The 25,278-nt window shown below is 40.2% G+C and overlaps 1 protein-coding gene across 1 annotated transcript; it reads left to right on the top strand.

The window, feature by feature from the left end:
* Positions 1-22,306: 22,306 nt before the first annotated feature.
* Positions 22,307-25,216, top strand: b9d1 (B9 protein domain 1). The gene is made up of 7 exons (XM_084926409.1): positions 22,307-22,497; positions 22,657-22,725; positions 22,902-23,013; positions 23,643-23,739; positions 23,915-23,977; positions 24,464-24,531; positions 24,799-25,216. The coding sequence occupies exons 1-7, from the start codon at positions 22,435-22,437 to the stop codon at positions 24,945-24,947; spliced, it is 621 nt and encodes a 206-aa protein (XP_084782535.1). The 5' UTR covers positions 22,307-22,434; the 3' UTR covers positions 24,948-25,216.
* Positions 25,217-25,278: the final 62 nt, after the last annotated feature.

The raw sequence follows: 25,278 nt of genomic DNA, 5'->3' as shown, positions 1-25,278 counted from the left end.
TACCTGGGGACACTCTTTGTGTGAGAGAAAATCTGCTCACACAGATATGTAGAGCCACACACTGTCACTAAGGCCTCTGCAATGTTCTGAAGACAGTTAAACCTGTCAGGTAGTGATGTCCAGCAGGTGAAAATGCAGCTCCATGAACACGCACGCAGAGACCGGCCCACCAGGTATTATAGGAAAAACCATAAAGTCTTTGAATGAAAACAAACGCTGTTGTGACAGTGATGTACAGTCTTGTTGGTATATGCATGATTTCTATACATTTTACATCAGATAAAAACTTTTGTTGTAAGATTTGGATAGTATTTGTTAAAAGCTAGACATTTTAAATGAGAATAAGAAAGAAAAATATTTCTTTGTGCCCCCCTCTCCCTGTTAATGCCCTACCTGGCCCCCTGACAACACTTTGCTAGATCCGCCCCTGCACAGTTACCAGCTGTCAGCTACCTAGAAAAGGATCCTGGTGTTATTTGTCTCTCAGAAACAGTTCATAACTTTTCTTCAACTCATTCATGTCACCTAAAAGGTAAACCTTTTTCTCCATCACCTGTTCAGCTCTGATGATTCAGTAAGGACATCTCCTGGTTTCATCTTCATGTTTCCCTCTCACCAGATATCCAAACCGATATCATGACCAGCAGCTTTTACAGCTGTGACTCCAGCAAACATCAGCTGATACTAGAAATTAATATTAAATAAATTCTAACAACAGCTGATCAAGTTTAAACGTGCTGCTGTTGTTTAGCGCGACATCCGCCGGTTTCCTTGTTTTGGCGCAAAATGGGCGATAAACAAACAAGAGAGAAAAGCCGATCAGCTGATCATTGATCAGTTTCATGATTGAAGCAGAGACAGGAGAGGGAGGGGGAGAGGATGAGAGAAGAGTCGGCTGTGCAGCGTAAAGACAGAATAACTCCAGCTTTGTGTCTTTTTTTCATTCTAGCTGAAGTACGGGACAAACTGTGTTCCTTTTCAGCTCAATACGAAACGTGTAATATTTTCTCTGAATACGGGACGATTTCATTTTTACGGTAACTCTACTAACTAAACTTATGAATAAAATAAAGTTCACTATCAGTAACATCATAGCACCCACCCAGCTGTATAGAAACTCCGTCATGCTAGCTAGTACGCAGTACGAGTTATTGTAACTGACTGTAAAAAGTCAGCACAACGAAAATAAATCCACCTAAACTTGGTTTATATCTGACCCAGATAGACTGCAGGTCATAACTTCTTACCTGATGTTCAGTTCACCTGACACTCGGCTGCCTCAGGTCTTTCCTCCTCCTGCCTCCCCTTTCCCTCATCCACCTGCTGGCCTCTGTGGAAGCTCCACCATAGCCACCACCAAACAGTTATTTTTACACATCTGCCAGCATCTGGCCAATCCATCACCTGTCACTGTTTATACCGTTACAAAACGAAATTTTCCCAGTGGGCCCGATGGCCAGTCCAGCTATGGTCGTGCCATCAGTTAACCCTTCCCGTGCCAGTGGCACGCGTGTCCAGGGTTGCCAACCCCTGGTGTAGAAGATGGAACACCAACCAACAGAAGACCCTGGGGTACACCCAGGACAGGCCGGATAGGATTGTGCAGCTGATTGCCTGGGAATGCCTCAGGATCCCACAGGGGGAGATGTAAAAATCTACAAGTGAGGAGGATTTCGAGATTTCCTCAGTTAACCTGCTCCCAACGAATGGGCATAGTTTGGAAAACCTCTATATAACAAATCATAATGCTGACTTTTGTTTTGTCGGTTGATTTTTCTCTCCCTTCGTCTACATCATCTCCTCCCTTTCTCATCCTTCAAAGAATCTATTACATTCAAATCACTTTTAATGGACGGTGAATTATGAAACCATCTTAAGCGCTTCTCTGTCCATTTGTTCATAATGGAACAGCTCATCTTACCACTAAGATGTTTTTTGGGAAAATGGACCAGTATAACTCCATTGTAGCCGCGCTGACTCGGAAGCAACTCTCACAGGAAGGCTCCTCCATCGCACTCTCTCATTTTCATCCACTAGCTGTTTCCCCTGCAGTCCTTCTTGCTCTCTCGCTTGTTCGTGCTTTTTTTCTCTTTCATTTCCCATCATCCCCACTTTTATTATTAATTAGCTTGAAAACCTCTTGAATCCCAAGGAATTGCCCTGCCCAAGCTAAGTATCTGTACACATCTTAGTTGAAGAGACTGCTCCAGCCACGTAGAACTTCGGGACCCACTTTGTCGACACTAGCAGTTGCCGGGCGTGTTCATAACTGTGATGACCCCGTTGTCTGGGCGACGGCCATTATGTTGTCACAGAAGCACTCAAGCTAATGGAGGAGCCATATTAATGATGATGCTATGCCCCACACCCTCTTTTTCTTTTCTTTTTTTTATATACAGTTATGCTTACATTACTAGTAGTCTTCCATAATAAATTCTTGAGCCTTCAGACGCCAGCTATAAATCAGTGACACTTGTACCTGACCTCTCTTCTTTTACTTATTTGCTGATGCTCACTCAGACACAGTCGCACAAGCGGAGACACGGGGGTTTTGTTTACTTGAGTCATTTCTGCTATCGATCAAAATTTTATTGAGGCCATATTGTTATTTTCTGTAAGCAAAAAAATGCAGACTTCATGTAATGATTTTCTTTCTTTTCAGGGAAATGCTACCAGAGATGCATGATAAAAAACCAGCTGTAAAAACATTAAACAGGAACTATGCTTGTATATTTGGGACGTGTGTGTTTCCACGCTCAATTTCATACCTCTATCCGTGTGCCAGTTTTTTTGGATTTCTTTTGTTTTTACCACCAGCTTGTGTGTCTGAACATGCCTGTATTGGAGTCTCTCTGGCTGTATAAGGCAGCTGAGAAAATGTGTGTGTGTGTGCATGTCCTTGCAGAGCACTGGCCGGCTGATATTTGTGATAATGGAAGTCAGATGTCAGACATGTCAGTACGAGATAAGATAACAGAGAGGAGGACAGATGCGTGATGAATTGATGATGGATAAATGGAATCAGCTAGTGTGTTCGTGTGCCACTCAACTTACATGTTACTTATCATCCACCCACCTGCCCCAAATTCAAAGAGAAACATAACCTCGAGGATAACTTGCAAGTGTGAATGTATCTGACTGCGATAGCCCTTCGATTGACTGGCAATATTGAAAAGAGGTTGAAGAAAAATGGAGCAATTGATGGATGGAGAATACATACTTGGGTGAACTAACTGTAAATACATGATCAAAAAGCTCCCCAAAACACTCACAAAGTATACAAAATCTTTAAGCAAACACTTATATTGTATAGATTAATGTTCACGAATACGTGATTAAATGAAAAGCTTCATATCAGATCAAGTTTCAGGCAAAGTAGGCTACAGGTTTAGAGCCCTTACAGTGAAACTATGTTCACAAGATGCATGCACATTACATAAGATGTTGATGACTTTAAAAGAAGCCCAGAATGTCGAAACAACCTGGGCGTAATATTGTAAAATTGAAATGCACTGGCTGACAGCTACTATAAAGCCAATTTCTCTATCGATCTCTGCGAGACTCCTTTGAGCTAAAATGTGATATAAATCATATTAGCATGTCTGCTTCCTGGTTATTTCCCTAACCATATCAAGATCATCCCATTAGCACAGTTGCTGTGTCATAAAGTTTTGTGGCCCGCAGGAGCATGCAGTCATATTATCATGCTAAAAAGAAAGTACACCCAGTTTAAATTCTAGAGTTTTACCTGCTTGCTGCTTTAAGACCTGCTACTCCTTAACAGGTCTGACCATTAGTCATGAGCAACGACACGATGATTACCATGCATTTATTTATTCAACAAAAACTAAATGAAAATGCAGAAGCAGTGTACACTCCATGTTTCAGCCACTTGTAGAGCCAGCTTTAGCAGCAATAACTGGAAGCATTAAATTTATTAATAACTTTATCGCTCTCTCACATTGTAGTGGAGGAATTTTGGCCCACTCTTCTTTATAAGTTCAGTTTATTGAAGTTTGCATGCACAGGTCTCATTAAAGTCTCTCTACAGCATCTCAGTCAGGCTGAAATCTGAACTCTGACTAACAAAACACTTTGATTCTTTTCTTTTTAAGACTTTCTGTTGTAGATTTCCTGCTGTCATGAAGCTCATTGGCCTCTTACATGACACAATTTGGGACAAGCTTTGGCTAAACAGAGGAGTTCATGGTAGACTTTCTGACTGCAAAGTGCCCAGGTCCTGTGGTGTAAAAGAAGCTCAAATCATCACCCTTCCACCACAGTTGGTATGAGGTGTCTGTGCTGATATGCTGTGTTTGAGTATCTCTAAACATGTTTTTGGCACACTAAAACATGTCTATTTTTAATCTAGCACTGGGCATAATAACATGGGATACTATGTTATCTATGATTTACCAGGTTCAATGGGTTATTTGAGGCAGTTGTTGACAATTTGACAACACATTTTTCAAATTAGGTTACTGCAGCTTGACTGGAGCCTATTTTAGATGATACTGGCCAGATGAAAAATAAATCAGATGAAATTCAGATGCTCTTTTTGAAGCTGAGACATAAGCTACTTAACAAGCACGCTCATACCAAGTTGAAAAGCATGGCCTCTGGTTGAAACTTACAGTAAGTGTATTGGCTTCTGGCCACATAAGTGTTGCACTTGACAAATCTGATGAGTTACACTTCTAGTTCACTGCAGACATTAAGCTACTGGAGACCATCAAAGCAACATAATGATGATTCTTCATTGTGTCATCCACCAGGTGCAACACTGTTAAATCAGCAAATTCAGCTGTGCTCCAGAAATGCCAGGTGTTGGAACAGATATAGGAGGTTATCAGTTGGGAAACGAACAAGTAGATCACGGCATCTTGAGCCTTCCTGTAATCTCTGTGAGTACAAATAATGAGGTGAAATTAGAGTAGCGATATGGGATGCTACGGCTTTCTGTGTGTGCTCCTTCACAAAAGCTGTTACAGGCTGTTCTGAAGAATAGAAACGTACAGTGACGTACCTTCATGTACTTCATGTACTTTAATGTTGCTCATTTTCATTTTATGACTTCATGCAGATAATTATGTTATCAAGCTAGATGATAACAGGATATTTTTTCTTATCCTGTAAATACTGTGCTGAGAATTTTTCATACACTCATCACGGGCACGAATGTCATGATAATTTTGGTCTTTTAATGATTTCTTTGAACTGTTTGTTTTCCAGGGTTGAATGATTGTGCAGCATACATGTTTAATTACTTAAAAAAAACAAGAATTAAGTGCACAAGTTTGAATTTATTTAGGATATTTTTCTAATCTATACAGTGTCAAAAGTATATATAGGCTCAAATATATGCAAACACTCACTTGAATGTTTTAATAAGTAATGCTGAAGGTTCTAGACTGTTTAACCTGATAAGACCAAAGCCTATGAACCTCCTGTTAGTGATAATAATAAACTAGAACTGGTAGTTTCTCTTTGCTAATATAAAAAGGATTTGTTGGACAGCACTTATGGAATTGAAAAATACTCAAAACAATTTGAAATTTAGAAGAACTCGGACTGAAATTTACAGAATTCTCCTCCTGGGAAGGTCTCTTTGAGCCATCTCTAAACAACTTCAGATTCCAAGATCATCACTTCAAACAACAAGTAAGTGCATGTTTTGCTAATGCCTGGAAGGATACACAAACTGTTGCTCTCAAATGAGAGGAAATTGTATAAGGTGTTCAGGACAACCCAGAATCCACCAAGACTCAAGTCTGCCATGAACTGGAAAATGCTGGCCATGGACTGAGAGGATGCAGACCAAGAAAGAAGCCCCAGGTCCAAAATCCACACTTTCAACCTGTATTGAAATTTGCAGTTGCCCACTTGGATAGGCAAAATGCCTTCTGGAGAAGAGTTTTATGGTCAGATGAGACAGAGATTGAGCTATTTGGTCACAATGGGAAGAATAAAGGTGAGGCTTTCAAACCTTAGAACACTGTACCAGCTGTCAAGGATGGAAGTGGAAGGAGCTTGGAAAGAAAAGCGTCTGGACTTCTTTAAGTTGCTTGAAGATGTTTCACCTCTGCAGATTTTTACAAACTTAACAATGTGGTGTATGCTGTACAGTGTAGTGAGGAATGCCCAGACCTCTACATTGGAGAGACCAAACAGCCACTTCACAAGCGCATGGCACAACATAGAAGGGCCACCTCCACAGGACAAGACTCGGCTGTCCATCTGTTTCTAAAAGACAAAGGTCACTCTTTCAAAGATGCCAATGTTCACATTTTGGACAGAGAAGACAGATGGTTTGAAAGAGGAGTGAAAGAAGCCATTTATGTCCACTGTGAGCGACCGTCTTTGAACAGAGGCGGTGGTTTACGACACCAACTGTCTGCTATCTATAATCCAGTTTTGAGATGCCTTCCCAGACGCCTTAATGCCCACTCACACCCTGGGCCATCTAACCTCAGGAAATCACATGATAGAGTGGGGCTAAGTTTCACAATGAGCTCACCTGAAACCCTGGCTGATTGTGACCAACACCCGTTTTCACACCTTGGCTCATGAGATTAGGTAGAGGATAGGACTGGGCGATATATATTGAGTTTTTAAATATATCGATATATTTTTATACGAGATATGAGATGTGACAATATCGTTTATATCGATATAGTCTATGTTACGTTATAATTATACTTGTGGAGCTGCAAGTTTGCCTCTCTTTCATCCACTTTTGTCTCTATGCAACGTTACTCAACTCCCCCCTCCCCCATCGCTTCACTTGCAGGCAACAAGATGGACACAGCAGCTATCAAAGAGGAGCTGGTCAGTAAAAACAAAACATTTGAAGATTACTATTTTAGTGCTGTCAGCGTAACGTTAACGCCATAACTGCATAACGGCAAATCTCCATTAACGAGATACCACGGATCACCCCGTGCGTGGGGCTGGACGGCGTTAACGAGCTAACCGAGCTAACGCGTTGACGCATGGCCTAAAATCCTTTCATTTTCTCAAAAATCGACAGTGCACCTTATGTATGAATTCTGGTTGTGCTTACTGACCTCGAACCAATTTTATGTGGTACACAGTGCTCAGAAACCTTTCAAAAAATTTTTGGTATGACTTTGGTAAGCTACGAAGCTGCACTGCTTGATGGATTGTTGTAGCATTACAGCTACTGAGGAGCCTCGCGGAGTGATACGTACTCTGCTTCAACGTAATATTACCGTACCGTGTGTCTATAAGGACCACAAATGGCACCTGTTCAGAGACGTGGTTACAAGGAGGATTTCAAACTCCAGGCTGTCAGTCACGCAGCAGAACTTGGGAACAGAGCAGCTGCGAAATCTGTCTTTGTTATTCTGCTCAGCGTCTTTTAGTTTACATTTTGACTAGTTTACATTATTTTATTTATGGAGCATTATTATTTAATAAATGCTGATAATTTATTTCTGAATAATTTTTTCTTCTTCATCTGCATTGTATGATAATAAAAGTGCCTGTGTGAGATTTGGGACACAGCTTTGATTAAGAACTGACTTTTTGTTCTTACTTTATGGCTTTTAAAAAAATATCGAGATATATATCGTATATCGCCATCCAGCTAAAGAATATCGAGATATGAATATTGGGTCATATCGCCCAGTCCTAGTAGCGGATCATCAGGGGGTCCTTTTGTCCCTCTTTGGGGGGGTTACTCCCACGGGGTTTAAATCTGGGACTCTCCACCATGTGACCCTAGAACTGAAGAAGCTTCTTGGATGAGAGGTGAAACGTCTTCAAGCAACTTAAAGAAGTCCAGACGCTTTTCTTTCCAAGCTCCTTAGACTACGACGACCTGGATGACAGAGAACCTTCACAGACACATGGAAGTGGAAGAACATGAACAAGAAATTGAACGAGTCGCAATTCAAGGTAAAAGAATCAGAGCAACAGAAATGTAACTGTGTTATATAAATCATTATATAAATCAGCTCCTATCTGGCAGTCTGGAATGCATAAAAACCTCTCCCTCACCCTTCCCCCTACTCCCACTTGCCCCTTTTTCAAACCTGAGCCAACAACGTCATGAGTTATTACTCCGCCACTGGTGCACTCAGTAGACCAGGCTGACCTTAAAGACTCACTCTGGTGATGAATATCTAAATTACCTCCCCTCTGAGTTCTTCAGATCTATCTGTCCTTTCCCCATCCCCTCCTCAACAGCTGCTTGATTTTCTCCCCTGCTAAGTCCTTGATGATACTTGAAAGCGGCAACCTTTTACAACCAGTAGCCTCATCTCTTTATCTTTTTTTTGTCCCTATAACTTTCTCTCGTACCACCTTGTTCACTCCCTCTCCTCTGCCTCTTATGATCGGCTCCTCAGTGAAGGACAGTAGAGGTTACAGAGCTGGATGGTAGCCTACGGGCAGTACAAGCTCTCAGAGAAGGGGAGATGAGGCGAAAGCTGCTTGGGGTATCAGTACCAGAGTGTTACTTTAGCCTTTCAGCAGTAGATATGGAAAGAAAGCAACCTTCTTGAATAAACAGTTTTTATCCAGCTGAATAGGTGACGACTATGCTTAGATTTCTGACTTTTTATCCCCGCATACTGGGTTCTGATACATATCTCAAGGATTTGGCTCACTAAAGTGAAACAGATCCCACTGCCATCATCAACCCTCTAAGATATCACATGTCTGTTAGCGAGGTTTTCATGTAAATGCAGATTTTGTTCTTTTGTTACAAGCCTACTTAACCACGTTATTGTCTGTCTTTAGCTGTTTGCTGGTAGTAGCCTCACCTTCATGAACATATTGTATTTGTTTTCTCATCTGTCAGCAAGAAGAACTATTTCCCATACTGTCAAATTAGTTTTTTAAGGTGTGAATAGTGTCTGGGTTTTTTTGTTTGTTTGTTTGTTTTAACGAGAAAATATTTGTACATGTGCACAACAGCTGAAAAGAACCATTCAGCCTAAACAGACCAGCCTCATTCTGGACAGATAGGCCCATGGGAGCAAAAAGGACTCAGAGTCTTAGGCAGAGAGACATTTAGGGAGAGGCAGAGATAGGGGAGGGCAGTTTAAAAATATGATGTGGAGTTTTGGTACCTCTCCCACAGGGAATACAACATTCAAACTGGGCCAAAGACAGACCACACACACATACAGACACACACAGGCACTCACTCACTCACTCACTTCCCAGATAGAAGATTCATTAGGGCCTAATCTGGGCTACTTTTGGCACCAGTGAAGGCACCAGCTAATGTCGTATGGGCCTGGTGTAGTCCGAAGTTATGCTTGCTATCAATTATGGTGAGCCGGTGTGGCTAAAAAACTGACGAGATGGGGTTGAAATGGGTTACAGCAGGTGCTGGCTAGGCCAGATGTAGTCTGAATGACATTCAGCCCATATATGGTAGACCTGTGGGTGGGTAGTGGCCGAGTAAAAAAAAAAAACAGAAGACGTGGGCCACATTTGGGAAAAATAGTCTTTGCTATCTGGGTTGCCCCACACATGCACAAACACACGAGCACGCCAAACTGTAAAATTCAGCTACCCTATAAAGCAGTCCAGGTTAGGCAGACAAGAAGATGACGCAGACAAGAAACTGCAGATAGTTTAGCCAGTAACAGAGAACGAGCTGGAGAAGCTCGACTGAGGAGAAGACAGATACAGAAATATCTCATTAAACCGAATGTGAAGGACTACAGCTGACAGTTTGGAGTGTTTTTTCTTCTCTTTTGTTGGACAGGTAGAATATATTGAGTATTGCACAGGTAGCTGTCTTCATAAAAAGTTACTTTATGAATTAATGGACATCTAGTGAATATAGGGATAATATAACACAATCTGTCTTGTTAGGACGGCATGAAGACAGCTTATTTTAGCCAGTGACTCAACTTCTAGGGATGGAAACTATGGATGTTTCTCTGGCAGTGGAGACGCTATTATGAACATTCTTGGTTTTACTACAAATTAATCTGTCCATCAACACAATGCCATGATCTTTTGAGCCAAAAAAGGACTAGGTATCCCAGAAAACCAAGAAAAACTCAGACAAACTATAAAAAAACCCAAAAAGATCAAGAGCTCTAAAGCAACTCTATAGGCCCCAGTTAGCATGATCATGTTAAAGTTTATGACAGTACAAATTAAAATGGCACACACACCTCATACCAACTGTCAAATGCAGTGGTGCAGGTGTGATGGTATGGGGTTGCTTTGCAGCCACAGGAAATGAGCACCTTCTAGTAATTCTATCGACCTTGAACTTCTCTGTGTACCAAAGTATTCTAGAGTTAAATGTGGGACCATCTGTCTGACAGCTAAAGCTTGGTCCAAATTGGGCCATACAACAGTACAACGATCTCAAGCATGACAGCAAATCTACAACATGGATAAAATAACTGAAAAAGAAAAAAATAATCAAGATGCAATGGTCCAGTCAACAGATAAACCTGTTTGAAATGCTGTGGCTGAACCTGAAGAGAATTGTGCGCAAATGAATGTCATTGTGAAGAATAAAGGGCCAAAATTCCTCCAAAACGAAAGATACTGATAAAGTTATGCAGAAAAAAATTACTTTTAGCTATTGCTGCTAAAAGTGGTTCTATGAGCCAGTGAATTGTGGGGTGTACTTAATTTTTCAGAGGACTGCACAGAGTCACATGACTGTAAATAAACAGAGATGGAATGAACACCCAGTGAATTCTGTTTGTCCTTAAAACAACAGCAACATCATTAAAAAGGAGTCAAATGTTAGCATGGTGGTAGCTAATGTGGCTAACATTATCTGTTAGTGTCTTTTTGTTATCACACACTGTTCTTTAATTAAGGCAAATTCTCACACGTTTCTAAATATTTCCCTGTTAACCTTTGTCACACAGAACAAGCATTAAAAAGTGACCAAAAAAAAGCAGCAGTTTAAAAGTAAACAGCGCAAACCAGCTACCACTTTGAAGCTATTTTACATTACAAACAATATTATTACATAAACATATTCTAGAAAAATCATCATTCATTTAACTTGAATATAATAGATTTGCTGTGATTTTGAAGCATTAACATGTAAAATGACCACTTAGAGAGAAAGCTAGAAGAATATAAGTAGACTTACCAATAGGAGTTTTAGCTAGCAGCTAAAAGCAGCGTGAAAAGGATTGCTGAAATGTGTAATATAAGAAAAACTATGTGGTTTTAGAACATTAAAATGAATCAATCTATAGTAGATCCCTACAAAAAAAGATATGATCAAAATCAGCTTAATAGGGTCTTTTTAAAGATGAGCAGGGCTCTTCTTGAGGTTGTATGAGCTCTCTGAAGGGCAACTTCTATTAAGAATGCAGTAAGCCTTTTCACAAAAGATATTTTGAAATGTCACAGTAAAAAGCACGGGTATAAATATTACATTTGAAGATGGCTGAATTCCATTTCACCGCTTTGTTTTCAAGGTCCTGATGCCGCGCATGCTGGCTCGCGAGGGCGGAGAGACGCAGTTAATGTTATTAGCAACACTGCGCTTCTCCTACGATGACGAATAGAAACATTTACCATGAAAACGACCTGTAAAAGTGATAAAGGTGTAAGCGGTCTCAGCCCAGCAGGCGCAGCAAGGCTGAAAAAGATGTCAAGCTGTATGTACACACCCACACAGTCCATAACGGCTCTTATTAGGCATACAGTGAAAACACCCGGATTTGGGAACCATAGCTGAGCAGTGCTTTTATTATTATTCAGATTTTTTTAACCTGCCAATTTGCTAATCATTTCTCATTCTTTCAATATTTTCTCAGCAGGCTGTCTCTCGCACTTCTCCCAGCCCCTTTTCAATTTCTTTTCTCCCTCTCTTCTCTATTTATTATTCTCCATTTCCATCAACATTACCTCTGCCCCCCCCCCCCCACTCCCTGTCCACTTTGCTTATTCACCTCTCTCTCTCTCTTTTACTTCCTGGTTATGTCACTTTCTCTGTGGCTGACCCCCCCACAGCTGCTCAGCCCTGCATACACTTCAGCAGCAGGTTAAGTGTGAAGGTCTCCTCCTATGAGCTTCGCCAGTGGTCATAAACCATTAGTCACAGCTTGAGATACTGAACTCTATCTGCATGTCTCGCTCCTGTTGTTTGCTTGTCATAAGTAATGTTTTGTGACAGCTTGTTAGAGACAGTGCGTGTTTATACGAGGAAGTCTGAAATATGGCGTAACCCTCTTTTTCCTCTCATTCTTTTGCTCTCTCCATTTGTTTCTATTTTCCGCCCCCCCTTGTCCCGGATAGCTCACACTCATCTGTGAAGGGCACTTCATCCAGACATTTTCCCAGAGACTGCCTCCAGGCATGAGATCATTGTTAGACTAAAAAGCAACAAAAAATAAAATAAAAATAAAAATATTTGCCACTGTATCCAATGAAATGTGTGTTTTTCCAATGTAAGCAATAGGCATTTCCAAGCAACTATTAAGTGACAAGATGAATGGTGTGTGATGGTATATAGAGGTTATATTTCAAAATATGAACATTGGCATTGTGTACAGCACCCCAGTTTTTACAGTTTATCCAGTTTTTAGGTAAAAGGGGGAAAAATGAAATCCCATACAGGTCAGCTGACCCCTTCAAACTGGCTGCAACTTTAAATGGGCTGTCAGTCATAAAGCTGTCTGCCTCTAAATCAGGCAGTTGGCAGGAAGAAGGATGACTGAGGAGAGAAAGAATAAGAATGTAACTGGTTCAGATGAGGAGAGAGGAAAACAGGAAAGCTGCTGGGGACATGGAGGTGGGCGGAGGTTAAAAGCAATGGGGAAATGATGAATATTAGAGAAGGAATATGGAAGGTGGAGAAACAAATAGAGACAAAATGTAGCAGAAGGAGGGACAGTGAGGTGGTGGGAGGATGGGAGGGAGGTTTAGGGAGATGCTGGAATAAAGATGAGAAGTGATGCATGGGGTTTGGAAGTAAAAGGGAGAAATGTTTGCCAGCTGCTTCATTGTTGAGCTTCATCAATTGAGGGAATGGTTCGGGAGATGTGGGATGCAGTAGGTGAGAGGAAAGGAGGTTTCCATTGTAGGGGGGATGATGGTGTTGAAGTGGAAAAAATAGAATGGAGACAGCATTCAGCATTCAGTCAGACTATCTGACAGCAGAATACACAGACGCCTATCAGACAGAGAGAAAAAAATGCGGATAGAAACAGCTGATTTTCTACACCGAAACTAAAATACGGCTAATTATGTGAACAAAAGCAGCTAATAACTATGTAGCCTAATTATTGCCCTATTCACCATTCTGAGGCCAAAGTCCTTTCTGATAGCGTTTCAGGATGCATCCCACTGAAGCCAACCCCACCGTCATTGCGGTGAATTCAAGGTGTAGGGTTTGAAAAGTCTGTAAAATTTGACTTCTTCATCATTTAGATACTGCTAAATTATAAATGTGTTATGAATAATAAATGTTAACGCAGTGGCTTCAAAATAAATTAGTGTCAAAGCCTTCTCTGTAATAACACAGAGCTTAATTCTTGTGGAGTAATAATAATGTTTCATCTCTCGAGAAAGACACGAGGGGCGATCTTTGACTCTGAACAGCACTAAAGGAATAAATCATGCTGATAATAGCGGAGCAATTTTAAATTGCACTTTTTGTTTCGTGAAACCTGGCAGATATGGATATTCTCCACTTTCTAAGTTCTTTAAAAAGCTCTCTATTAAGTAGCGAGTTAAGTAGTCTACTCTTAATGTAGCTAGTTCTATGAATGGCTAAATGGTCAGTGATTTAGGATTGACATTTAATCATTAGTTATTATTAATCTCACTGCATGTCTTTGTCCGGTCTTCCTTCATTCACTGCCAACCGGTCAGGCAGATGGCTGCACCTCCCTGGTCCTGGGTCTGCTGGAGGTTTCTTCCCATTGTAAAGGAGTTTTTCCTTCCCACTGTTGCCAAGGCGCTTGCGCGTATGATTGTTGGGATTTTATCTGTTTTTTCTACATTATTGTGGGGCAGGGGTCAGCAACCTTTCTGATGACGAGTGCCATCTAAAATTTCCTCAGAGGTCAGTGCGCCATATGATTGCATTAGCAATAAATTTAATAACACTCTATATTAACAGTTACACACTATACAGAACCACTTTATAGAATTATATTTGTTTGCAGATGTTGGCAGCTATCAGCGAATAGTTATCAGCTATTTTGAAACAAAAAAGACACTTTTTATCCATAACAAGAACTCCATAAAGCAAATGAACTTTACAGCAGAAAATGCAAATGCTATTTATGGTCTCCTCACAACAATGATAAGAAAAATAAACTGGGCCAACGTGGCATATTTGTTAATACAGAGATGCACATGTTAATGTGATCTCTTGTCTCCGAGTGTCCAGCATTCAGACGGCTACCTGAGGACACTCTGCTCACACAGATATGTAGAGCCACACACTGTCACTAAGGCCTCTGCAATGTTCTGAAGACAGTTAAACTTGTCAGGTAGTGATGTCCAGCAGGTGAAAATGCAGCTCCATGAACACGCACGCAGAGACCGGCCCACCAGGTATTATAGCAAAAACCATAAAGTCTTTGAATGAAAACAAACGCTGTTGTGACAGTGATGTACAGTCTTGTTGGTATATGCATGATTTCTATACATTTTACATCAGATAAAAACTTTTGTTGTAAGATTTGGATAGTATTTGTTAAAAGCTAGACATTTTAAATGAGAATAAGAAAGAAAAGTATTTCTTTGTGCCCCCCTCTCCCTGTTAATGCCCTACCTGGCCCCCTGACAAAACTTTGCTAGACCCGCCCCTGCACAGTTACCAGCTGTCAGCTACCTAGAAAAGGATCCTGGTGTTATTTGTCTCTCAGAAACAGTTCATAACTTCCCTTCACCTCATTCATGTCACCTAAAAGGTAAACCTGTTTCTCCATCACCTGTTCAGCTCTGATGATTCAGTAAGGACATCTCCTGGTTTCATCTTCATGTTTCCCTCTCACCAGATAACCAAACCGACATCATGACCAGCAGCTTTTACAGCTGTGGCTCCAGCAAACATCGGCTGATACTAGAAATTAATATTAAATAAATTCTAACAACAGCTGATCAAGTTTAAACGTGCTGCTGTTGTTTAGCGCGACATCCGCCGGTTTCCTTGTTTTGGCGCAAAGTGGGCGATAAACAAACAAGAGAGAAAAGCCGATCAGCTGATCATTGATCGGTTTCATGATTGAAGTAGAGACAGGAGAGGGAGGGGGAGAGAATGAGAGAAGAAGAGGCAGCTGTGCAGCAAAGACACAGAATAACTCCAGCTTTGTGCCTTTTTTTTCACTCTAGCTGAAGTCCGGGATAAACTGTGTTCCTTTTCAGCTCAATACGAAACGCGTAATATTTTCTCTGAATACGGGACGATTTCATTTTTACAGGACGGTTGGCAACTCTACTAACTAACCTTATGAATAAAATAAAGTTCACTATCAGTAACATCATAGCACCCACCCAGCTGTATAGAAACTCCGTCATGCTAGCTAGTACGCAGTACGAGTTATTGTAACTGACTGTAAAAAGTCAGCACAACGAAAATAAACTACAACTAAACTTGGTTTATATCTGACCCAGATAGACTGCAGCTCATAACTTCTTACCTGAAGTTCAGTTCACCTGACACTTGGACCGGCGGCCGCCTCGGGTCTGTCCTCCTCCTGCCTCCCCTTCCCTCATCCACCTCCTGGCCTCTGTGGAAGCTCCCCCATAGGCACCACCAGTTATTTTTACACACTGCCAGCATCTGGCTAATCCATCACCTGTCACTGTTTATACCGTTACAAAAACAAACAAACAAACAAACAAAAAAACCCAACCATCGGCCATAAAAACTAAATTTGCCCGGTGGGCCCGATGGCCAGTCCAGCTATGGTCGTGCCATCAGTTAAGCCTTCCCGTGCCAGTGGCACCGACCCCTGTTGTAGGGTCTTTACATTACAATATAAAGCACTTTGAAGCAACTGTTGTTCTGATTTGGTTGAACTGAACTGATGTCATAACTGCATTTAAAATGTAAAAAAATGTGAATCAAGTATTGTTCTGTTTAGCAAATAGAAATAAATTTGTTCTTGCTTTAAGGGCAATTCTGAAAAAAGAAACTTATAAATGTGTCGTGTTGATTGCAAAAGCCACCAGACAACATGGACTTTTATTAAAATAATAAAAATAATGATGATAATAAATGCATAATAGGAACAAAGAGTATCAACACATTACCTTATAAGAGGTAAAAATTTGAAATATAGAAAAATTAACTTGCAATTAAAAGGCAACTTTGTATCCACTTTGCATAAATCAACATGTTAAATGCCGAACTTTGAGTAAAATGAGTTAAAAAAAATCTTTGTCATGTAGTTCTTATAAAATTATTGGATCAAATATTTCAAACATACCAACTTCCCCCAACAATCGCACAATAGCTTTTTTTTCCTTCTTTTTTCCACCCTAAACAACTGCCATTTGTCATATTTATAAGTTAAGAAAGCGCAGAAGAAAACCTTTAGGCATCAAATATGTACAGCTGCTTATGTGTGGATCCCTACTGGGTCACTCTATCTGTATTTTGTTTTGCATTCTGTGCTCCTTTTTCCAGCTAGAAGAAGCCTTTGACTAAATAACTGCAAGCATCAAGTATTTTCAGCTAAAAGCAAGGTTCAAGTAACGGCCAAAACGCCACAAGTCACAGATCTAAAGACTCCTTGAAAGCCTTAGACATATTTTGGCGTTCTCTGTTGTTATGCAGCTCAGGTATTTTTCTAGCATACTGAAAAAACCCAGAGAAACAAAACTCATCTAATATTGTGGAAACAGTGTTTCCAGGGTTGATTCCAGCTGCCAGCTTGTTCTGAGGTAACAGAGACTGAAAAGTTTGATTTTGTGGTAGATCAGCCCCGCACTTGCTGCAAAGCATGTACCTTGAACTAAAGTTTTATTTTGTGTAGCAGCAGCTTTAATCTGCTTGTACAGGTTGGGATTTCAGTCTTGAAAAATAATGTTTGTGATGGCACTTTGTAGGGAGGCATGGCAACCTTCATCACCTTCACAAAGCCAGACCTTTGGACAATTTGAAATGGCATCCAGTCCTTTGAAATGTAAAAAGGAATGGCTGCAGTGAGGTCTTGAGTATTATTTTGAAGTGGGCGAATGAGCAGCCTGTCTTTTACCACTGTCTGTGTCACTGTAGATGAGGACATAGGACCACTAATATTACAGGGTTTCGCTGCTGAATGCCTAGTTTTCCATTCTCAAACATGCAATCGGTTGATCTTCTGTATGCGTTTCCATCTATGGGATGGACTACAGTGTTTCTTCCTTTTGAACATTTTCAAAAGCAGTTTGAGAACTTCTGGATTTTTGATGAACAAAACCGGTTGAGTGGCTAAACCACAGAACATATTGTAATGTGGAAAGAGTGCAAAGAGTGCATCGAGGCTACAGAGAAACAACAGAGCAGGAGAAAAACTATAAATCAGACTTACCTTAGATTTGCTACAAAGTAGTCTCTGGTGGATTCGAAGCGTTACTCCCTTTTGCAGCAGTTTTCTTTTTGCATGATCGCAAAATATTTTCACACTGCAGACTTAGTCCCCTTAAAACACTTGCCATGTTCTAATTTGGTAAGGGTTGGTGGGCAAGCCCAGATTATAAGGTGCAGCTGCACCTGGGAGGCTTTGTTTGATGCAGTTTCAGCTGTTAGTTAAAAAGAAATGCGCAGTTACAGTGTGGTTCATCGTGAAACAGTTTCATACATATTTAGCCCAGCTGCCCTATATTACCAGTTATGTTTTTACAGCAATTAGCTCCACATTGAGATGGGACTTCAGCTAGACAGTAATATTGTATCTTAACTTAACCTTTACAAACTTCTATCCATCAGGTATATTCTTGAAGTGACTCGCCAAACGTGTTTGGAGTCTTTGTTCTTTCTGCAACTGAGACGATCCAGTGATCTTGTCAAGTTCTGAATTTTGTTCAGGTGAATATGAATATTCTGTTAATGTGCCTTTTGCTCTTTTGGTTTCTCTTAACCCCTAAAAGTTGTAGTTCCCATCAATCATTGTAGGTTACCACAGATAGCAATGACTGTATGGCCCAGATTTGACCGCCACAACTCAGCTAACCCGACCATATTAAGGGCAGATGCCAGGTGTGTTGTAGCAACTGGGCCACGGCTGGCCCAAACAACATCTTTGATGATTTTTGTTGATTGATTTAGTAGCTTGTAGTAATCGGTAATCTTCCTTACATTCGTTCATTGAGGTTTGCGGGAATTCACTCATGCACAGCTTTCTGAAAGTCCCAACATAGCATTTCAATCGGTTTGAGGCCTGGACTTTGACTGGACCATTGCAGCTCCTTGATTCCTTTCCTTTTCAGCCATTCTGCACTAGATTTGTTGCTGTGTTTGGGATCATTGTCCTGTTTCATGACCCAATTTGGGCCAAGCTTTAGCCGTCAGACAGATGGTCTCTCAACCCCCGAAAACATTTTTTTCATGGTGGACACAATGAATGCAAAGTGCCCTGGTCCTGCGGTGCAAAACAAGCTCAAGTCATCACATCACACTTGCTGATGATGAGTTAATCAAGTGCATTTGATTGGCTGCTACTTAACTACTTGATTCATATGGAATATTTGTTAAATAAGCGGTAACATGCTGGTTTCTGTCCTGTTTTTAGTTCATCTGAGGGTGTATGTATCTCATTTTAAGATCTTTAAAGGAGCAGATTTATATTATGTCTTAAGCAAAACGTTGTACCTTCTTAACGTGAACATGAATGCACATCCTCCTGACTGAAAATGTGGCAGCATGTTGCAAACAAATATAAATATAAATATAGTGGATGATGTTTTCCAATTAAAAGTAGTAGCATCTGAATAAACTCAGTGGAACTGCATTACAAACCCAGCTGTTACCATAATGTTGTACAATTTAATGTTAATTTGGTAAAGTGCTGAGCACATTTCCACTTAATTTAACTAAATACTACTTACCTGTTATATTTGTCTCATATTTGAACATTACGCAGTTGAACATAGTGGAAACACTGCACTCTGTTTATGTGTGTTTGCCATATAATGCATTTAAATGCGAGGCAAACCACAATTGCACATTTCCATCTTTGCTTGCAGAAACAAGAGTGCCATTTGCTTGACAAAGAACACGATGTTCGTGCACTTAGGGTTACCAATGTGTTCATCACATATATTCTGTTTATACAGTGTATGCTTGTCGTTGTCATGAACTTTGATTAATGGAAGGGCAGACCTGACATTTGGAAATGGGTTTCATTTAAAGCTCCCAGCCATGCAACAACTAGGTCCTCGATGTAGTTTGATCGTACGTGGTTTGCTCTCAGGGTTTTCTCCCAGAAAAGCTTTCTGCCAGGTAGTTTAATATTTCTATATAATTTTGACATTTCTGGTGCTGTTGAGGCAATTAAACTATGTGGTTAGATTTAGGAAAATATCATAATTTTTGTGAAAATACACCCTTTCAAATATCCTTAGAGAGAAAGCATCAGGGGAGACTGGGGGTAATTGTAACTTTTTACATTTTCCCTCATAATTCAAAGACTACTTCAAGCACACTAGTCATTTTTAAGAAAAGGAACATATACAGTACTTCATAAATTACTAGAATACCACCCAGTGTAAGTTTTATGCTGTCCTGAATTGCCAAAATAATTTCTTCTGTTTCTGCGATGGTTAATCCACCAGTCTGTGCAAGCTCTTTAATCAAAATGACATTTTTAATGTTAAAATATAATTATTCTTGTATCCATGAACTTTCAAATGAACTGTTCTATAAAAAAGCTGGGAAAAAAAAATCATGTTAATGTTTTTTAATTAAAGCACCAAATTACAGTTATTTACTTGCATTTCTGAACAGAAAAATCGGTTCAGTGCTTGAATCTTATGCTTGATTTATTCATCAATTCTGACACCTCAGAGAAGTCCGGTGGAAAAATGTGAATCCAGTCTGTTAATTACCTAATAAATAATAATAGGGATGCACCGATACCGATACTGGTATCGGGTATCGGGGCCGATACTGTAAAATGTGTGTGTACTCATACTCGTAAAAGTTAACCGATACCATGAACCGATACTAACTTATTTCATTAATCAGAGGGTGGCTTGTCATTTTTGTTGTAGTTTTTTTAGATTGGCCACTAGGGGGACATCTAAACAGGCACAGGGTTAGACGAGTCAGACTGGCAGCTCCAGATAAAAAAAGAGAAACTGGAGGCTGCTGTAGCTAGGCTAAACAAAATGTCAGCAGTGTGGACCGGAACAGCCAACTTTAACTCAGGTTTTGGAAAAGCGATGAAAAATGTCAAGAGAAAATCCACGGGCAGTTAAAATAACAGAGGCTCTGACTCATTTTATCGCTCTGGATGACCAGCCAATGCCAGTCGTGGAAAACATAGGATTCTTCTCAGCATACTCAAGCTGCGATATGAAATTCCCAGCCGCCCACACATCAGGGAGATAATGGTGCCAAAACTTTCTAAAGAGGTAAAGACAAGCAGTGGACTGATGATCCACGGGCAGATGGGGAGTTCGTTCGTCAATGCCAAATACTTTCATTATTTTGTTTGTTTGTTTACAATATGGAACCTCTGCAACAATTTAAAAGTTTATTTTATTCTCAAACCTAATTTGTATTTATTTTATTCCAAACAGAAGTCTTTATTTATTATTCTGAAAGCTCGAGACAGTGCCAATAGTTCAGTGATATTTTGTTAAATTACAATGTGGAGACTCTGCAATAATTTAACAGAAGTGCTTATTTTTCACTTGAAATTTTGTTGTGGTCATTTTTATTAAGATATTATTTATTATCGGCAGAGAATAAAATAAAACCTGTCTTCCAATTCATTGCATTTGTGTGTGTGTGGTAGAAGTATCGGTTTTTGTACTCTGTATCGGCAAGTACTCAGATCCAAGTATCGGTATCGTATCGGTTTGAAAAAATTGGTATCGTTGCATCCCTAAATAATAATGCAATTTTTATTTTAGAAACAAGTTTTTGACAGATTTCTAAACGATTTGTGTTTTCTCCTTTTTATGACATATAGTCTAATACATTTATTAAGCACTACATATGTGCACTAATAGTACAATTTGTACATTTTCACTTATGATGGCAAGACTGTAAAAATGAAGTAAATAACACTATATCTCAAATCTAAAAACGTACATAGAAAGGTTTAGCTCTTGGAGGTATGTTAGTCTGTGGATTCAAGGCATTTTCCCAGAAAGCCTAACTATTCTAGAGGTAACTATAATATAATCCTATGAACTGAGTATAAGTTACAATTTAAAACTGTTTTTAAGGTAACTTACATCAATATAGACCACAGATACTGACTGATTTTTTAAGATATTACCATATGACATAAGAGATTTTAAGAGAATAATGCAAGATTTGCTATTATACCTTCAAACTGACACCTTCTGTCAACATGTAAGCACTATTTTATACAAAAAGATGTGTTTTTATTTTAGGGAGTCATTTTAAATGTAGAATTATTGCAATATGTCATCTTTAACAGTAAAGTCAGTCATCAACACAGAGAAGCAAGGCGCCTGCAGTCCTAAATGTTGAAATTAACCCCGACATCAGCGTTACAATCTTATATTCTATCTAGTAGTGCCTACATGATTGTTCAAAATTATCTTTAAAACTGATGTAAATTAAAAACAAGTAAGTTTGTAAGTTTAAATTGATGCAAGTTCAAATTCACTGTCATGTCAATTTTAAACAGCAGAAGAAAAGAAAATAGTGCAGATCCAGAAAGTTTTTACATCAAAAACAGTTTTGTCCCTGAGAGTTTATGCAGAAGTGTATTACAGCTGCTCCCACTATCCTCTACTTTCCCTATGTGCTGGAAGGCTTCTCCTCTTCCTCACTGGTTTTTAAACAATGGCTGACAACCAACATATTAAGTTCTGCCATCTTCTGTTCCCAAGAATGGACATGGTAATAAATCTTACCCATAAATCGAAGCCACTGAACACTAATGTGGTAATGCTGTGCTCCTCCATTCCACACTTCCTCTGCTTCTTGATCATATGTTGTGACTCGTGGCCCCACTCAGTACACTATGTGACCGCGCGCATTACCGTCTCCTCAGCCTGATAGTGTTCACTGTTTATATAAAGCTACAGGATGCTCTCCTGTTACTCGGTGTTTGGTACAGTGGCGTCATCTTGTGGACAGTGTTAACATTTCCTCATCGCGTTGACGCGACCGTTCAGTTTGGATGTAGCAGGTTTCCGTAGAGAGGAGGAAAAGCGTCGCCCTAGCAACGGAATGATCAGCAGCAGGATTCTTCTGCAGCGGATTGAATCTTTCATGAAAGAGAAACGCATTCAGCTTCTGGTTTACTAACTAAAGCCGTAATGGCTGCAAGCAACCCATCCGTGTTTCTTCTCATGGTGAACGGACATATTGAGGGAGCGAACGTGAGTGGGCTTTCTGTGTTTTAGCCTAGCCTAGCAGCTGATTGTTCAGCTAGCATTAGCACCCTTTGAGGTAACTTGTGCCATGGATTCGTCTCATTTCTCAGTTCGTTTACCCTTGTGTACAGGTGTAAAGCTGATATTATCTTTGTTGTATTTCAGTTTCCAGAGTATGACAACTTGTACTGCAAATATTGTTTTGTCTACGGCCACGACTGGGCTCCCACCACGGTGAGTAGCTGTCAAGTCCTTTTCTGCATCTCGAGATTCAATATAAAATTACAGTTTTATGTATAGTAAAGGAACAATTAGCCTGATAAGGGGTCATGAAGTCTTTACTAAATAACAAATGGTTAAAGTCCAGCCCGTACTGAAATTTCGTGTGTTTGTTTGTTTTCGTCCTATAGGGGTTGGAGGAAGGCATCACGCAAATTGCTAGTAAAAGCAGCCAAGCTTCGCACAGGTTGATATGGAACTTCCCACTGGCAACAACATTTAAGAGCACAAATCCATCTGGATGTGAGCATTACACAAACACACTCAAAAACACGTGGTTAATTACAAACAGTTGCCCTCTGTTGACAAAAATATTAGACCCTTTAGAAGGAGAAGGGCAAATTAGTTGCACTGTCTTTGCAGATTAAGAGAAAGTATATGATAGAGTGACAAGAGATGAATTGTAGTACTGACAGACAGCCAACCAAGTATGTGAGAGTCAACCGTCCAAAGTGCACAAGAGAGGTGAAAAAGAGAGTGCAGGCTGGGTGGAGACAAGTGTCAGGGGCGATTTGTGAAAGAAGGATAGCAGCATGAGTGAAAGGGAAGGTTTAAAGGATGGTGGTGTGATCTGTTATGATGTATGGTTTGGAGTCTGGGAGTGATCAGGAAATTAATATATTAGAGGGACCACTCAGGTTGAGCAGTTTGGAGACAGAGTTTGGCATGGAGGGAGGGAAAGTGGAAATGTTGGACAAAGGATGCTGAATATGGAGCTGTTAGGCAGGAGGAAAAGAGGAAGACCACAGAGGAAAATGTTAGATAGGTGAGATTGAGGCAGATGATCTGCTCTGAAAATAGAAATAGAAGTAATATCTAAAACTTATTGTAGACAGAGAATTTATGTATTAATTAATGGGTTCATTTTCCAGGGCCTCAGCTCGTGGTGAGTGTTTATGGTCCAGATGTTTTTGGCAACGATGTGGTCAGAGGCTACGGAGCAACACACATCCCCTTCACACCAGGACAGTCAGTACTGCTTTCATTTACTTATTAGGTTTTTTTGGGGGGTGGGTTGCCCTACACAAGTACCATTTTCAAATGACTCGTGCTCACCTTTGAGCCATGTCAGCATGTAGACACCACCTGCTTCTTTCAGCAGGAAGAGCGTGAAACAGAAAATAACCTTATTTTTATTCTTCAGGCATGCGAAAACCATTCCCATGTTTGTTCCTGAGCCCACATGGAGACTTCAGAAGTTCACAGGGTGAGATGTGTGCTCAGTGTGCGGTCTTCTCATCTCTCTGCCAGCAGCTCGGGTGGCTTATGATCTCAGAGCAGTACAAACTGCGCAACACCTGAGCTAAAGATAGGCTCTTATTACCTGTGTGGTGAGAATAATTAACATTGTTTTCCTGCTTCTGTGATCAGTATGCGGAAAAACACAAACAAAGGTATTCCCACGTTATCTTCTGACAACCTAAGGTCGCGTAACTTTGGTGGCATGCCAAAGTTATGTCATTTGTTGTCCTGACAGTGTAACTGAAATTAAACAGCAGCAGCACACTTTTTTAAGGGCTTTTCTTCTCTTGTTTTAGCCACTTGTATCAAAGTATCAAGTTAAGGTTAACTTGCCTTAAAAAGCCTTCCAGAGTAGACTGAGAAAACTGAGTTTATCTCAAGCTAAATGCATATTCTTAAGCCAGTTTGTCGTACACAGAAAGGTTCACAATTTTTTTCCTCTCCTGTTCAGGTGGTTGACGGGACGACGGCCTGAATACACAGATCCTAAAGTGGTGGCCCAGGGTGAGGGCAGAGAAGGTGTGTGGCTCTTGTCTGTATTTCTTTACTGTCCCAAAACTAGCATGCTGTGCTAAAGTCACATCAGGGAACCCGAAAGGAGTCCAGTCTAGTGCGATTAACTTCTTGTTGCTGTTGAAATAGTTGTTTCTCTTATCGCGGTTCTTATTCTAGTGACCGAGCCTTTAGATTCACAACAGATCAAATCACACAAGTTACTCATTACTCTGCAGCGTATTTTCCAGGCTCTGGACTAAAACAAAAACTGTCTTATATTTAATGTTGCAGTGACTAGAGTTCATTCGCAAGGCTTTGTCTCAGTGTCCTTTCTCATCATGACTAAAGACATGAAGAAGATGGACTATGACACGGGACCATCAGGCCCGGCAAACAAGCCCTCCGCCGCATCTGGCTGGTCAACAGAGGAACAACCATAAAACATGTGGTAACATTAACAGACTGAAGGAAATTTGGGCCAAATGACACGTCTCCTCATTAAGGCGACATTTTTTCCCCTCACAGTGACAATCCCGTGTTCAAATGAGACACCAGCAACAATGTGCGCATCTGGAAATATTGTGTAGAGATGGAATTATACTAATGTGCTTTCAGTTATACATTTTGTACCATTTTTGATTTTTTTCACTGTTACTGTATGTTTTTTCTAAACTTTTCTAACACAAATAAACTACACATGTTGAGCACAGATCGCTGTAGTCTGTGGGGAAAACATCCCCAGCCCTAAAAACAACATGCAAGGAGAGACAG

The sequence above is a fragment of the Perissodus microlepis genome, chromosome 4, assembly GCF_051167445.1.
Source record: "Perissodus microlepis isolate ML-2025 ecotype Zambia chromosome 4, ASM5116744v1, whole genome shotgun sequence".
In the NCBI taxonomy this organism is placed as follows: Eukaryota; Metazoa; Chordata; class Actinopteri; order Cichliformes; family Cichlidae; genus Perissodus; species Perissodus microlepis.
Note: the sequence above shows the minus strand (reverse complement) of the source record. Positions and strands in the feature narration are given on the sequence as shown.